This window comes from Urtica dioica, chromosome 4, assembly GCF_054948205.1.
Source record: "Urtica dioica subsp. dioica isolate 48M chromosome 4, U.dioica_male_clone48M_v1_H2, whole genome shotgun sequence".
Lineage (NCBI taxonomy): Eukaryota > Viridiplantae > Streptophyta > Magnoliopsida > Rosales > Urticaceae > Urtica > Urtica dioica.
This window is the reverse complement of record NC_142759.1, coordinates 13,841,315-13,856,527: the sequence shown is the minus strand read 5'-3', so window position 1 is coordinate 13,856,527 and position 15,213 is coordinate 13,841,315. Positions and strand designations below refer to the sequence as shown.

General features: G+C 34.4%; 1 protein-coding gene across 1 annotated transcript; it reads right to left on the bottom strand.

Moving 5' to 3' along the window:
- Nucleotides 1–1,423: 1,423 nt before the first annotated feature.
- LOC149400647 (putative methyltransferase PMT24) lies at nucleotides 1,424–5,658 on the bottom strand. The gene is made up of 9 exons (XM_089611274.1): nucleotides 5,440–5,658; nucleotides 4,563–5,244; nucleotides 4,341–4,490; nucleotides 3,943–4,213; nucleotides 3,740–3,850; nucleotides 3,248–3,422; nucleotides 2,886–3,158; nucleotides 1,988–2,182; nucleotides 1,424–1,893 (listed from the first exon to the last, which is right to left on the bottom strand). Exons 2-9 carry the CDS (start codon nucleotides 5,205–5,207, stop codon nucleotides 1,656–1,658), a joined length of 2,058 nt encoding a protein of 685 aa, XP_089467400.1. The 5' UTR covers nucleotides 5,208–5,244; nucleotides 5,440–5,658; the 3' UTR covers nucleotides 1,424–1,655.
- Nucleotides 5,659–15,213: the final 9,555 nt, after the last annotated feature.

The window sequence follows — 15,213 nt, the reverse complement described above, 5'->3', positions numbered from 1 at the left end:
AATAATGACGTGGATTTATTAGTGTCATTTAATAAATTACTACATTAACTTTTTTTTGGTTAATTTCAGTAATTTCTGTTTATTCTACACACGATATCAGACATTAGAAGAGAAATTTTCGGTTCTATAATATTTTTTTTTCTTTTTTTTTTTTTGTAGTCCAATAGGTTGCGATATCAAGTTTTCTTAGATTAATTTTCGTTTATTTTACACACGATAAGTTTTGACTGATTGAAACATTGGCTAGTAATTGGTTTCTATGATTTATGTTGCATAAGGGTATTTTTCGATATTTCTAACCGTTTATTTATGTAAATGGCTAGATTACAAAATTTACCAAACGTTGACTAGATCTTTAAACTCATGTTTGAAATTGGCTATGTTACTAGATTACCCTTTTTTCATTTGATTCCATAGTAAAATAAAATGAAAATTCATGTGATATTTGGTAATTTTTTTTTATTTAATAAATTGCAAAAATAGTGTGTTTTAAAATTTTTATGGCAAATATAGTGTTTTTCAAGAATGAAAAATCATGTATCTTGATGTTAATATTTAAAAAAAAAAAATTGTATTTACTCTTGAAAAATTACACGGATTAAACTACTTGAAACGTTGGTATTGCAATCTAGTCAATCTTTCATTTAAGTTTCAAGTGTAACCACAAATGATGACGTGATTTTATTAGTCATTTAACAAATTACTACATTAACCTTTATTAAATCGACTGAACTTATATATATAGCCAACGTTTTGATCGCAGCCAAATAATGCAACTTTAATACACATTAACTTGATTAATTCCATAATATTTTCTTTCATTTTTTGTAATCCAATTAGTTGCGATATCATTTTTTTTTGTTAATTTCAGTTAATTTTCATTTATTTGGTTTCTATAATTTATGTTACATAATGATATTTTCGATATTTTCTAACCGTTTATTTCTGTAAATAGCTAAATTACAAAATTTAACAAACGCTGACTACATCCTTAAAACAATGTTTGAAATTGGTTATGTTGCTAGAGTACCCATAAAATTAAATGTTGTTCTTGTTATCGTTAATAAGATTTATTGATGTTTTTGTTACTGTTAATAAAATTTACTATTGTTTTTGTTACCATTAATAAGATTTACTATTTCTTTTGTTACCATTATTAAAATTAATTATCAAAATTATATGAATGTTAATATTATTTACTCTGACAACTAATAATATTGACCGTTAAAGATATTGGAATATTGAAATGTTATCCTAACAAATACTATTTTCCTAAATATATGTTGATAGTGGACTATAATTTTAATGGGAGGAGGCTGTTAAGACTACTTACTGAGCCTGCCCCCTCTCAATGAATTTTAAAATATGAAACTGTTTCAGTTCGTGAAAAATAAAAATACAAAGAATATAAAAGAATGGTAAATTGTATCAATGAACAATCATCATTAATAGATATCAATGCAGACTTAATATTCTTTCATTGTCATGTATATTGTATACTACTACTACTCTTACTAATTATATAATAACCGTATAGAAGAGAGAATATTCTTCTTATTATGAATGACCAACTTCATAAAGGGCTTTTTGTATCAATGATAATTAACTACAATACTATAGAATAGTGGTAAAATCAACACTGCTTCCTGATAATTTTAAGCTGCTTGTGCAATGGCTGACAAAATGGTTTCGGATTTTTTCGGACGCCAAAATGATTTCTTGATGCAAAGCATGCCTTCATTGTCGTTCGAAAAACTCAACTTGACATCCCAATTGAGAGATTTCGACAAGCTCTCGATCTCGTTTATGGTTTCTGCGTCGTCTCGGACAATCAGCTTCCCTTCTGGCCTCAAAATCCTGTCCACCTCAGCAATCACTCCCCTCAGATTGCACCTGAAAGTTATGGCCGCAAGAAATGATGTCACAACGATGATACAGAACCAAGAAAATACTATTGGGCTCGATAATTATGGACCAAAAACAAAACCTGTTTTTAATGGCCGAGAAGAGATGGTCTGCGTGAAGGAGATCGTAAGATCTTGGATAAGTGCTGAAAGATTCGCACCAGTCGTGGTATATTCCGATCAATCCACGCTCATAGATTATTGGCAACGTGTCTGGAGATTCAATTGGCACTACATTCATGACCCAGACTTTCAAGTCTTTCAGAGCAGCAGCAAAACTGTAAGCCATAGAAAAAGATTGTCGAAGTATGATCAAATTCAGATCGAAAAAAAAAAAATATTGTGCAAATAGTCTCTAAACTATTATGTGAATATGTCATTTTGACCCCCCAAACTATATAATAAAAAATAAATAAAAAAATAATCATCAAAAAATTGTTTTTTTTTTAAATGAAATTCAACTGCTACAGAACTAAAAGTAGGTGTACAAACATGAAAGAACTTGTTTATCATTTACAAGGGATCATTGCAACAAAAATTTGACTCTAAATCTTAACATTGCTAAGCTTTTATTTAACATTTTTATTGTCAGGGTTTAATTTATGACAAAATTACCATGCTCCTTAAGTTACAAATATGTCTCAAATTTCTTAGGCTCTACAATTCATTCAAAAATTCAAAATTATAATGAAAGGGATTAGAATTCTGATACAACCCTTTGGGTACAACTCATCCCCAAAAGCTAGCTATTAAGAAGAGGGTATCCAAAAGGTTATAAACCTACACACTAAGCCCATACATTTAGTGATGTGGGACTCATACATGCCAATCCTATACTTGACAATGTAGGAATCGACAAGGATCGTAACAAATTCCTCGAACCGAATAATTCAAGGATTCTTTACCAATCTTATAAAAGTTATTTCTGTGCATAAATACTAAAGAAAGGAAAGAAAAGAAAAAAAAATGAGAGAGGCTTACCCTCCATAAACAGCTCTCATGTCCATGACATTCCTCACAGAAGACCACTCTATTCCTATTCCCTCCAAATAGGACTGAGACACCACGTTTTGCCAGTGCTTTAGGTCCGCGGCAAAGTCTTTCGGACCTGCCTTGCCGTACACTCCAACCTGAGAGCTCAGCCAGTAAGGCGGCTTTTCTAGCCTCAGAGGCCATTCTGCGGGCCACTGAGAGCCGCGCTCTGATGTGTCCTCCTCGGGTACTCTGTGCACGCACGCCTCTAGCGCTACATTCCTGATGATCATGATAATAACCCAATCAAAAGCTTTATTTCAGTGGAACATGAAATGAAGCTGAAAGGATTTTGAGAAGTATTTTAATACCAGGCCGCGTTTGGATCGTCGGATTCAGCGCATAGAGGGGGCTCGTTTTCGGGTCTATTGGTGTAGCACTCGTTGGAGGTCGGTTTTCTGAATATCGCTGCAGCCACTTCATTCACTTTGTCCTTTTCCATTGCCACCATTTCCCAGCATATTGATTTCATCAGCTTAGTCATTTCTGTCGTCGATTTTTAAGCGCACGCCATAAAAGTAAATGTCATGTCAATGAAAGAATCTAGATGATACACGAATCCCGCGTCGTTAAGATAAAAACACTAAACAAGGTCCATAAGGTCATGATACTTTCATATCACCAATTAGTTTTATTTTTATTTTTATGCAGCTCATGATATATAACATGGTATCCGAGCCAGAAAGCTCAAATCAGCACCAAAAATAGTAGGATCAAGTGCAGGACAAGGGCATGTTAAAATATGACATCAAAAGATTTAGGGACTTGAAAAGAGGTAAAGAGGTACTATTTTCTACTTTTACCTTCCCATATTTTAACATCTTCGGGAAGTGTTTGATAAACCGGAGTGGCTGACCAAACAAAGTGACCGCCGGGCCGCAGAAGACGGTCCAATTCCAGAAGAAGCTTACCACCTGAAACACACACACACAAAACAAAAAGGGAAGGTTTAAAGCAAATCAGGAAAAAGAAAAAAAAAACAGATGGTCAAGGCTGAAATGTTGACCTTCGATGTGCCAAGGAACTCTGCAGCGAGCGCAGTGGACGACATCAAAGACTGCCCCGGGGAAAGGCAGTCTCTTGGTGCCCATGACCGCGGATATGGCTGGGATCCCCCGTTCAAGCGCGAATTGGACTTGTGCTTCGTGCTCGTCTTTTGGAGCCAACGACATCGCTAGAACGTCCTTCTCGAATAGATAGCCTCCGAAACTTGCCACGCCACACCCGATGTCTAGAAGAACCCGGCTCCTTTTTCCCCAAGCTATATCCGGGAGAGTCTGAGAAGAAGAAAAAAATACAAAATTATTAGACGAGCAGCAATACGATTAATTTTGGACTAGCGCATATCTGAGCTTTGTTCGCTTTGATACCAAAACTAATTGGCAACAATAAGAATGGACTCACTTTTTGGATGAAATCGATGTAGTGGAGCGCGCCGTTCTTGAACTGAGTTCCTCCCCCGGGGAAGGAAAGGAATTCTCCGGTGGCTTTGACCCAATTCTGGTGGCCCTTGACCGCGGCAAGCTTGATGTGAGGGACATTGCTGTACCATATCTGCATAATATAATCCAACCCCAGTTACACAAGTCACACACGAATCACGTCATGTCTTTCAAGAGAGATTACCTTGTCCCTGCTGGCAGGCCATTCGACGGGTCTCTTGTAGCCGTCGGGCAGAGAGACGAGGCACGTGGGACTCTCTTCCGGGCAGTGTCTCTCGCGGTGCTGGTAGTGCTTGGTGCTTCTCAGCTTCCTGATGGCGGCCCAGTTGTCGAGGCACGGGATGTAATCCGGGCCCGCCGTCACGTTGCAGACCTTCCATGGCTGGCTGTTCCGCGATTTCTTCTCCTCCCGAGATTCCGCCGCCTGAGTCGACCAATCTCCTTCCTCCACTTTGCTCTCCTTCAACAGCTCCGACGAGTCCCCCGAGCTCTGTTCTTCCGCTTCCGCTTCTCTGTCTCCGCGCTCGTTGCTCTCGGCCTCGGATCGGTCCTTGGCGGCCATCTCTTCCTTCGGGGTTTCCTCGCCCGAGGTGTCTCCGAATTGGGTGGGATTGGCGTCGGTGGTCGTCGCTATGACGGCGCTTCGTCGAGTCTCGGCGAGGGATTCTTCGGGGGATACCTCTTCTTGGTTGTCTTGGATCGGGACTGTTGAGGACATGAACACCCATATTCCGACAAGACAGAAAGCGACGAACACGACTACGCTCAGTGTGGAACAGTATGTGGATGTCTTCTTTCCTTCGGCTCTGGAATTCTTTCCAAAAGCCATGCTTGCTTGCTTTTTCAGAGCTTCACAAACACAACACCTGGGAAACAATTTTGCTCAGTGAACTATAGCTTTAATATAAAGTAGAAACCAAGATCCAAGAAGAATACCCAGAAAAAAAAAAACAGTAACTTTACAGCTAAAGTTTGAAGTAAAAGGTTTTCCATGGTACTACAGAGCTCAAATACACACCCAAGCATCAAAGACGAGAGTGAACTTTAGCAAACGAACTTACTATATTAGTTAGTGGATAAAAGCAGAGCTAGAACGTTGCGGTTGATGATACAGCTACCATTTCTCTTCGTCCATCTAAGCAGAGAGAGATCAGTAAGCGAGGTTTTTTTCTTTTTCCTTCACTTTATACGTTGGATCGGATCTATCTATATGCTCTCTTGTACATATTTATGGTCTTGTCTTTTGTTTTTTACTTGCGGCTGTAAAGCTTAAATGAGACCGTCAGTGTGTGTTCAGTCCGCGTTTTTTTATTTTTGGTATTCATCAACAAACAAACAGCAACAGCTTGAGAGACCTTAATTTCGTAATTGCTAATAGGGAACCTGTTTTGATTTAGCCTTTGGAGTTTTTTAGGAAAATAGCTGGCAAATTATGTTTTATTTTTTTGTCCTCCAATATTTTAAGTCAGTTTTTTTAAATCAGTTTTTTTAGCGTGAGTGGGTTAATTAAAATTAGGTCAATTAACTTCTATATTTAAGGGTTTTATGACACGTTTTTTTTTTTTTTGTGCGTGTGTTTTTTTTTTCTTCACAGAATATTTGTGAGATGACGAGGAAGAAGCCGAGGTCGCGGGCCAAAGGGGCAGTCCAACCGAAGAAGTTGCGCCGATGACGCAGATCGGCCGAAGGCGGCGGAGGAGGTCGGCGAAGGCTCGTCGGAGCTAGATCAACGCCCACAGGAGACGGTTGACGAGAGCGTAGGGGAGGGAGCCGGTGTTCTCGGAGTCCGGAGGGAGGCCGTGGTCGGCGCTCCGGAAGGGGGTCGCGACGAGCCTCACGGCGGTGGTTGGCGGGAGAGACGATCAGAGCTTGGTTAGAGGTGGCCCGACTCTCACTGTTAATTTTTTTTTAACAGTGAAGATTTTCGAATGTCAGTTTTTGGAAAAATGTAGAGATACAAATGATTTATTTACAGTTATTTCCATTTATTTCCATTCAAATTACTTAAATGTGGAGAATGAGATAATTTCCAGTAATTTACGTTTATTATTAGTGTTGACAGGTTCCCAACAGTAACGTCAGTCTTGGTGAAGCCGTTCTAGATTAGCGCGCCGCGTGATTAATGATATATTTGATAAAATATTTTGTTGAGATTTGTTAGAGGTTAAAGGCTACGTATAACAATTTTGAAATTGTCTGTTATTTTATATTATTATTGCCTATTATTTAATATAATTATATTCATTATTTCCATTTGATTAAGTAAAATGGCAAATTAGTCTATTAATTATTGACACCTAAGCACGTTGGTTATTTCCCTAAAAATTATGAAACATAGGCTAAAAACAAAATCTATAGTTTCAAACTGGCTATTTTGCTACAGTGCCCTTCTAGAAATGCGAGATTTATCTTTTTTTATTTATAGAAATACAAGACATATCCCTTCAGTTTAATATAAATGACATATACATCCCCTAAAAATGTTATATTATAAATATCAACTTTTTTCATTTATTTTTTACAAAAAAATAATTTGAACTCTTTAAAATATCCTTAATAAAATAAATATTTATTTACTATTTTATAAAAAAAAATCAAAATCTCTCTTTATAAAAAAAATCCTTAACTTTTTATAAAGAAATTTTTTAATTTAATTTTTTTGTATATAGAATAGAAAATAAAAATTATTTCATTAAGAGTATTTTAAAGAGTTAAAATTATTTTTTGTAAAAAATAAACGAAAAATGGTGATATTTGTAATATAATATTTTTTTAGGGAATGTATATGTCATTTATATTAAATTGAAGGAATATGTTTGATATTTCTAGAAATAGAGGAAATAAATCTCACATTTCGATTAAACACGAGAGATACTCATGATATTTTACCTTGCTAATACAAGGTGATGATTAGTTGAAGGAATATTTAATGGTAATGATGTACGGAGAGTATGTTCATGGCCTATAAAAATAAAATCTTATTGGTATAGTTTCCATTGTTTAAAGTTTTAAATTCTCCCGACTTTCAGCCAGGTAGTGGCTAGTGTTCAAAAAATAGAGATTCAATTAAACTTTCTAACTTTAAACAGCCGTTATGTATGAGCCAAGCTTAAAATACAAGAAGACACCTACTATTATATAATATATACAAGCAATAGGCCCCGACGTTGCCTGGGAGGCTTGATAAATTTTAAATTAGATAATAATGTGAACGGTTTGTAATTGTTGGTTGTCACTTGTTATATGTAAAAGTTAGCATTTTTTTACCACTTTCTAATATATATTTAAACCATTTTAATTAAATAATAACTCAGATATAAAAAAAAAAATAGAAATAGTAAGTTGTAATAATAATTGTTATCGTTTTAAAGTTAGTTTAGGAAATTTTCATTTTTAGAGTTGTTCTAAAATTTTCGCTTTCTAGAGTTATTTCTGGAATTTTCGTTTTTTAAAGTCGTTTATAGAATTTTATTATACGGTTATTTATGTAATTTTAAAACTTAAGAGATATTTTTGGAAAATTTTAAGAGGAAAACCCGGATTCACTGTAGCATGAACAGTAAAATCCGGGTTCTTCTTTATATATATATAATAATTGTACGTGATATACCAAATAAAAATAGAATAATCTGGTAACTCTTTATAAATATTTATAATGGATTGTTTTCTGTGTGGCTGTGTGGAATGTATTTTGAAAAAAAAAATAAAAATGGGCGATTTCCTTTCCATACAAAAATAAATTATAGAATAATATACAAGGCAGTGAATTATTGAATGAATTTAAGAGTTTCACTGGAAAAGAGAATCATGTACATCCACCGACACGCCACGACTGCAAAATATCCCTGCTTTGACAAAAGCCCGCCTATTTCACGTGATCAACCAATCAGATGTGGAGAACTTGGGCCCATAACAGAAAAACATGCTTGCTTATTTAAAGGCCCAATATATAACTAATTAGCCGACCTTCCCAACCAATTTCATTGATGATGACAATAAACAAAGAAAACAAAGTCATATCACTACTAATGTGGATTCAACTTAAACCTGGCTTGGCGGGAGGTACCGCGACTCCCGCTCCCGCCAAGCCCGGACTCCCATTACTTAGGCAAACGGGAGTCCCGTCCCATTAATGAACGGGCAAACGGGAGTTCCGTCCCGTTACTTGGGCAAAAGGGAGTCCCGTCCCGTTAATGAACTCCCTAAAACAGCTCTTTTTTTTTTTGCCGTTGGATCTTTGATCCAACGGCCGAAAAAAAAAAAAAAAAAAAAAATCTTCACGGGACTAACGGGAGTCCCGGTCCCGTTAGTCGCACTAACGGGACTCCCGTCCCGTCCCATTACCAGTAACGGGAGTCCCGCTCCCGTTACTGTGCCTAACGGTAGCGGGGATTCCGTCCCGTCCCGCTACCGTTAGGCCAGGTTTAATTCAACTTAAACACAAATATTTACAATTATACCCTCTAACTGTCTAAAAATAAATAAATAAAATTGTCAAGAGCTTATGTCCGCGGTCCATCGTGTCTTTCTTGGCCGGTTAATGTTTTCAATTCAGTTAAACTCAACAAAAAAAAATCAATTTTTAAATCACTCAGTTACGGAAATCGATTAGGACTAACCCTGAGTTGTTTTTAAATATTTGAAGAAAAAATGGTTTTTATGATTATTCGTTGGTTAACATTAGAAAAAGGTTAAGGTCAACCTTTAGGTAAAAAAAAAAAAAAAAAAAAAAAAAAAAAAAAAAAAAAAAAAAAAAAAAACTTAAGCAATTTCATCTAGTTAAGGTCAAGAGCAACTCCACCCGATTACACCATTTTTTTTTACTTTATTTTGCAATACATGTCACATCAAACACCACATCATCTCCAACCGAATTATATTTTTTACACCAAATTAAAATATTAATTTTATATTCAACTTTTTCTTATTTATTTCTATAACCTTAGATTTATTAAACATCTTTCAATTATACCACTTATTCTTATTTAATAATAAAACACTACTCCATAAAATAATTAAAAAAAATACAAATTAACACAAACTAAACTTAATATTTATTAAAAAAAAATACAATACAAAAAAAATAACATAAAATAAAATAAAAAAGAACAATGACACATCCGAATTAGAATATCCCTCCCACAAATGGTCGATCAATGCATTTCGAAGCGCGATATATGCATCTATGTCTCTTATTTTTCTGTAGCGAGTGAAAAACTCTTGAAATCGTGTATCATCATTCTCCACTAATTCAACCCCCAATGGTACTGGCGTTTTTCTGTTAACTTCAATGGGCACGTTAAGATCACGCTCATTTTCTATTATCATATTATGCATAATTATGCACGTAGTCATTATAGACATCTTTTCTCCAAAATCTGGATGGTCCCGCCACAATTGCAAACCGTTGTTGGAGAACTCCAAAACCACGTTCTACGTCTTTTCTACAGGCTTCTTACCTCATTGTAAAATACTGTTTTTTTCGGTCACGTGGTTCTCAAATAGTTTGAACAATAGTACACCGTTTTGGATATATATTATCAGCCAAATAATAATCCATATTATACTCATTTCCATGTATGACATACTGAGCGAGAGGATGAATACCTTGAGTGAGATTGGAAAATAAGTGAGAAGACTCTAACACATTGATGTCATTGTTGCTTCCCGGCATGCCAAAATAAGCATGCCATATCCAAAGATCATAATCAGCCACAGCTTCTAGAATAATTGTAGGTTTTCCGCTACGCCCCGTATATTGTCCGGCCCACGTGGTAGGACAAATTTTCCCATTCCAATGCATACAATCCAAACTGCCTAACATTCCCGGAAAGCCACGTTGTTGACCTATATGGAGAAGTCTAGCAACGTCATTAGGAGTTGGTGATCTTAAATATTGCTCAGAAAATACCTCCACCATTGCTCAGCAAAACCTCTTCAGGCTTTCAATTGTCGTCGACTCTGCTATTTTGCAGTACTCGTCTGTGGGATCTGCTGGAAGACCGTAGGCCAGCATCCGAAATACAACATTTATTTTTTGAAGTGGTGACAACCCATGTCTACAAGCGCGATCCACCCGTTGTACAAAATAGTTATCGTGACTTTAACGGTATCCACTATTTGTAGTAATAAAGAGCGAGATATTCGATACCTCAGACGGAACATGGTTTCATTGTATAACGGGGTTTCTGAGAAGTAATCGTTGAACAGTCGTCGATCTGCACTCTCTTGATCCCGACTGATGAAAGCATGTCCTGGAATCGAGCCTCCTATGTTGCGCTCGGTGATCATGTTGATTTTTGCATGATCGTGAGATTATTTTGGATAATTTCATGACATATAGCATCCTCTTGCTCATAAATTTGAGCTATTTGAAGTAGAATATTGTCATCAGAGGAAGAAGATGAATTAAAATTCATTTTGAGAGATGAGTGATGAGAGATTAAGTGTGTTGAGAGAATGTGAATTAAAATTCATTTGAACTTATATTATTTATAGGGTATTGAGTGTTAGACTCGGTTCGGGAAGCGTGAGAGCCTTGATGAGTTTTTGAGTGAGAGAATTTGCTATAAATAGTTCCTTCCATAAGCTGTGTTTGCATCAAAAAAAAATTCCGAGAAAGATATATAACAAGAAAATGTCTAGTCAAGCTTCTGGATACTCTCATGTAGAAGACAGACTTCTTTTTCGAGTTTACATCGAGATTTCTCAAGACCCTATCATTGGTATATACCAATCATCTGATAGTCTTTGGAGTCATGTTGAAGATAACTACAAGTCTACAACAATGCAAAAAAAAAAAAAAAACAAATGCGGAGATACGGTCAAAGCAATCAATCCAGTCCCGAATCCAAGTAATTGAGAAAGCTACAAGGAAAATGCATGCAGACATTCGGAAAATTGAAAATAGACACCCGAGCGGTGCTTCAACTGAAAATATTGTGAGTATTTTAGCTCTTTTTAATCTTCTATTTAATGTTACGTAATTTAATTGGTTATATCGACTTGCAGATGGATCAAGCTAAAGTGTTGCTTGCAGATGATGAGAAATTCAAGAAAGGTTGAAAGTTCGATCATTTGTGAACATCATTAAGAATTTTGAAAAATTTCAAGATGGAACCTTAAGTGCCAGACAAACATCTCGAGGTTCGTGTTCCTTTACGGAGTCCGAACAACAAACTCCTGAGTCAGTTAGACGAGCGACCGATTGGAGTGAAAAAAGCCAAACTAAAAATGAAAACGGATGACACAGTAGCGTCCTCCATCAACAAGATTGATGAAGGAAATAAACTACTTCTTGAGCAGTTGAAGAAGACCGGTGATATGAGGGAACGCCTCTTGGAATGTATAGATAAGGCTAATAAGGAAGATAATAAAATGATGAAAATTAAATTAAATGCAATATCGGATCCTCATGTTCGTGCATATTGGAAAGCTGAACAAGCCAATGTTTTACAAAAGAGAGCCGAACTACAATAATCTCAAACACCACTTCCTAATTCCGATTCATATTCGCAATATTTCACCGGTCTTGGAGGATCCGACGCTAATCTTCCCGAGTATTACTTTATGTATTGTAATTTTATTTTGTTGTATTGTGTTTTTTCAATGTTTTTTTTTTTTTTTTGCATTTCGATGTCGTCGTAATGTTATTTCGTTTCGGTAATAATTAATGTCATTTTAGTTTTTTCCAAACTCTAAATGTCAATGTTGTATTTTAAAATATTGTGGCATTTTAAAATATTTATTATATAAAAATAACTTTTGAGATAAATATGAAATAATTTTATAAAACAATGGCAATTGAGTAATTAATAAATTTTGCAAGGACTAAATAACAAATAAAAATTGTTTTTGGCATAGTGAATAGTACTACGTCAAAAATAGCGCAGCACAATATATCAACATCACTTCACGCCATTTTGGCGTCTTGTTTAGCATTCGGTTGGAGTGACTCATCACACCAAATCAAGGTTATAACGTTTGGTTGGGCATTGTCTAACCGACTAACCTTAATTCTCAGTTGTGATGCCCATAATCCTTTATATGCTAAAAGATGATGTGGCGGTTATAGGGAATCTTGGTTTTTTTGTTTTGGAAGTATTAGGTGCAACTGGCTAATTTTTTAACTTTTTTTTTAAGTATTTAGCTCAAATTTTATTTTATTAGGAAAATAGTCCAACAGACCGGAGTTAATTAAATTAATTATTCATTTAGTTAAATTAATTGAACAGTTAATTTAATTAAGTTCGGCTTAATGAGCTATTTTTTTAGTAAAATAAAATTTTGACTATTTTTAAAAAGATGGTGAGCTATTGACCTAATTGCCCATTTTTTTTTTCCACATAACATTTTATTTATTTATGGAACAACTAGGCGTATGTCCACTTCATATCCCAAATTAATATTTTAATCTAACTATTTAAAAAATAAGTAAATAGTTCAAATTAAGATAAGGCGCATATGTCATATTACGTAAAATACAGACATGAGTATGACTATATCTTTCATATTTGAATAATTAGACTAATTTTAATTGAGGATAATCATTTGACTATATGATATAGTTTCTTATTTGTTGATTTATTTATTTTATTATTAAATATATTGTCCTCATTTTGATAAGCCATACTCTCTAAAAAAAAATTGTCTTCTCAGTCATTTATACCAAATATTTTTAGAATGTGTAAAGAAGTATGCATGTGGTCGTCTCTTTCTTTAATTTTTGGTATCATAATTCTTTATTTAGGATCCCCGCTTGACTTTATCAACTTACATACAAAGTTTACTTTCTTCAACTAATGTCCCTTGAAGTTTTTTACGCTCTTTGAGCAGCTCGCACAATACTTGCTCAATCGTATTTGCTCTTTTTCTCTAGTTCTATAATCACTCTCTTTAGCTCTGTTGTTTGCAATTGTTATGTTTTTTTGGATTCCTTCAATCACTATTGTGGCGTTCAATTTGATGGTCCTTTGAATATTATTGACTTGAGACAATGATTTTAGATAATCTCATAACTTTGATGTTGCAATGAGTTTCTAAAAACCCCCTGAGTTGATCTAATTGCAATGGTCAAATGTTGATATGTGTAGAGGGGCGCATTATCCCAAATTTGGCATCTCGTAACTCAAGAGCTTAGGGCATATCTCATAGTCGATCTGCTCGGTCCTTGTGGGCTTAGTCAGATGAAGCTTATAATCTTTTATAAGTATACGCAACTAGTATACTTTTTTTTAAACATGGTTTGGGGCATGATGTTTTCAGGATCTGTTACGATAACAATGTAAGAGCATCTCCAATGGATACGCCAAATTTGGTAAAATTTTCACACCAAATTTGGTGTAACTTGTACATCAAATATTTTTTTTGCTTTAATGATATTACACAATATCTTACACTCAATGGAATATTCTAATAATATGTTTTTTTTATTAACCTTTTTTATTAACCATTTTAATCTAAATGTCTAATCAAATATATAAAAATGTAATTGTATTTTATTTATCAATTTGCGTAACATATAATAGGCCATATAATATGAATCACTAATAAATTATTTAAAAATAAAAATATAATTAATAAAAGTTAAAATTAATAAATTTTATTACATAGATAACACAACATTTTGTAGGAAATAAATAATATACCATTAAAAAAAACATAAATATGTAATAGTATAAGTATACTCAACTTTTTTTTTCTCATTAATTTAACAGTCCCCCAACCAATTACTGAAATATCTCCTAATATGATTTTTAAATTAATTTTTTTACTCTCTTACTTTTTACCAATTTACTAAGGGTGCAGGCGTGCAGCGTGATGCGAGAAGGCGCAGGCATGCGGCGTGATACATTATTGATAGAAGAAACTGTATCAACTATCCAAATGACTATCCTCAATTAAAATTATAGAAAAACTATTCAAACAATTAAAGAAATAAGATAGTTTGGCTAAAATTTTAACGTAAAGGGTTTGAATAGACTATGGCACAGTTTTTGAAAAAATTGTTTTTTTTTTAACTGACAGGTGTTTGGTAATTTGTTTATGAACCAGTTGTTGCTGGTAATAAAAACTTATTTAGCGTTTGGTAAAATAAATATATTATAGGAAAAAGACTAAAATAGACATGTTCTAAAAAATTAAATAATTTTGAGCTTGAATTGTGGTGGAAATGTAGAGATTTTTTTTCGAGTTTTTCCTCTGTTTTGTGGTTACTTGTTACAAGCTAATTATATTGGAAAATAATTTACCTTTATGGTGGAATCACTCATCAAAAGTTCCTCTGCATCAAGTTCAAACTCTCAATCCCCGAAATCTGTTAGTCCTAAAAATTGAGAGCCACCAAAGTACAAACTAATTTGACCTCTCACCTTCATAACAAACAGTAAAGACACCTCAGTCATTACACGTGAGATGAAAAAATTATGACTATCAAAAAGTTGCAGAGGATGATTAGAACTTACCAATCATAGTTGTTTACTTGATTCTTTTTCTTTTTAGTTTTTTCTCAAAACGACATATGCAGAGGATGAAAACGAGAGAGCCTTGCTTCAATTGCATTGTTCCTCACAGGTTTGTCTATTTAGATGTAACTGTATGTATTTTATGAAGGTCTGGTTCGATATATTTATACACTCGATAAGGTTATGCGTTTGAATATCGGTTGAGAAATTTTAGCAGATATATTGGTGTTTACGTTTTCTTCTGTTACTCGATTTCTATAGCTTAGTTACCGATTTGTTAGAGAGATTTTAGGAGTAATTTCGGGATTTCATAAGTATATGAGGATATTATAATAATTGTATATAGGAATACATAAACGATTTTTCCAAAAG

Coding starts and splice junctions, on each gene's coding strand:
- LOC149400647 (XM_089611274.1), bottom strand. CDS start 5,207: ATGGCTTTTGGAAAGAATTCCAGAGCCGAAGGAAAGAAGACATCCACA. Junction 3,423..3,739: donor AGATGTTAAAATATGGGAAG/GTAAAAGTAGAA, acceptor AATCGACGACAG/AAATGACTAAGCTGATGAAA. Junction 1,894..1,987: donor TTCTCGGCCATTAAAAACAG/GTTTTGTTTTTG, acceptor CATAACTTTCAG/GTGCAATCTGAGGGGAGTGA.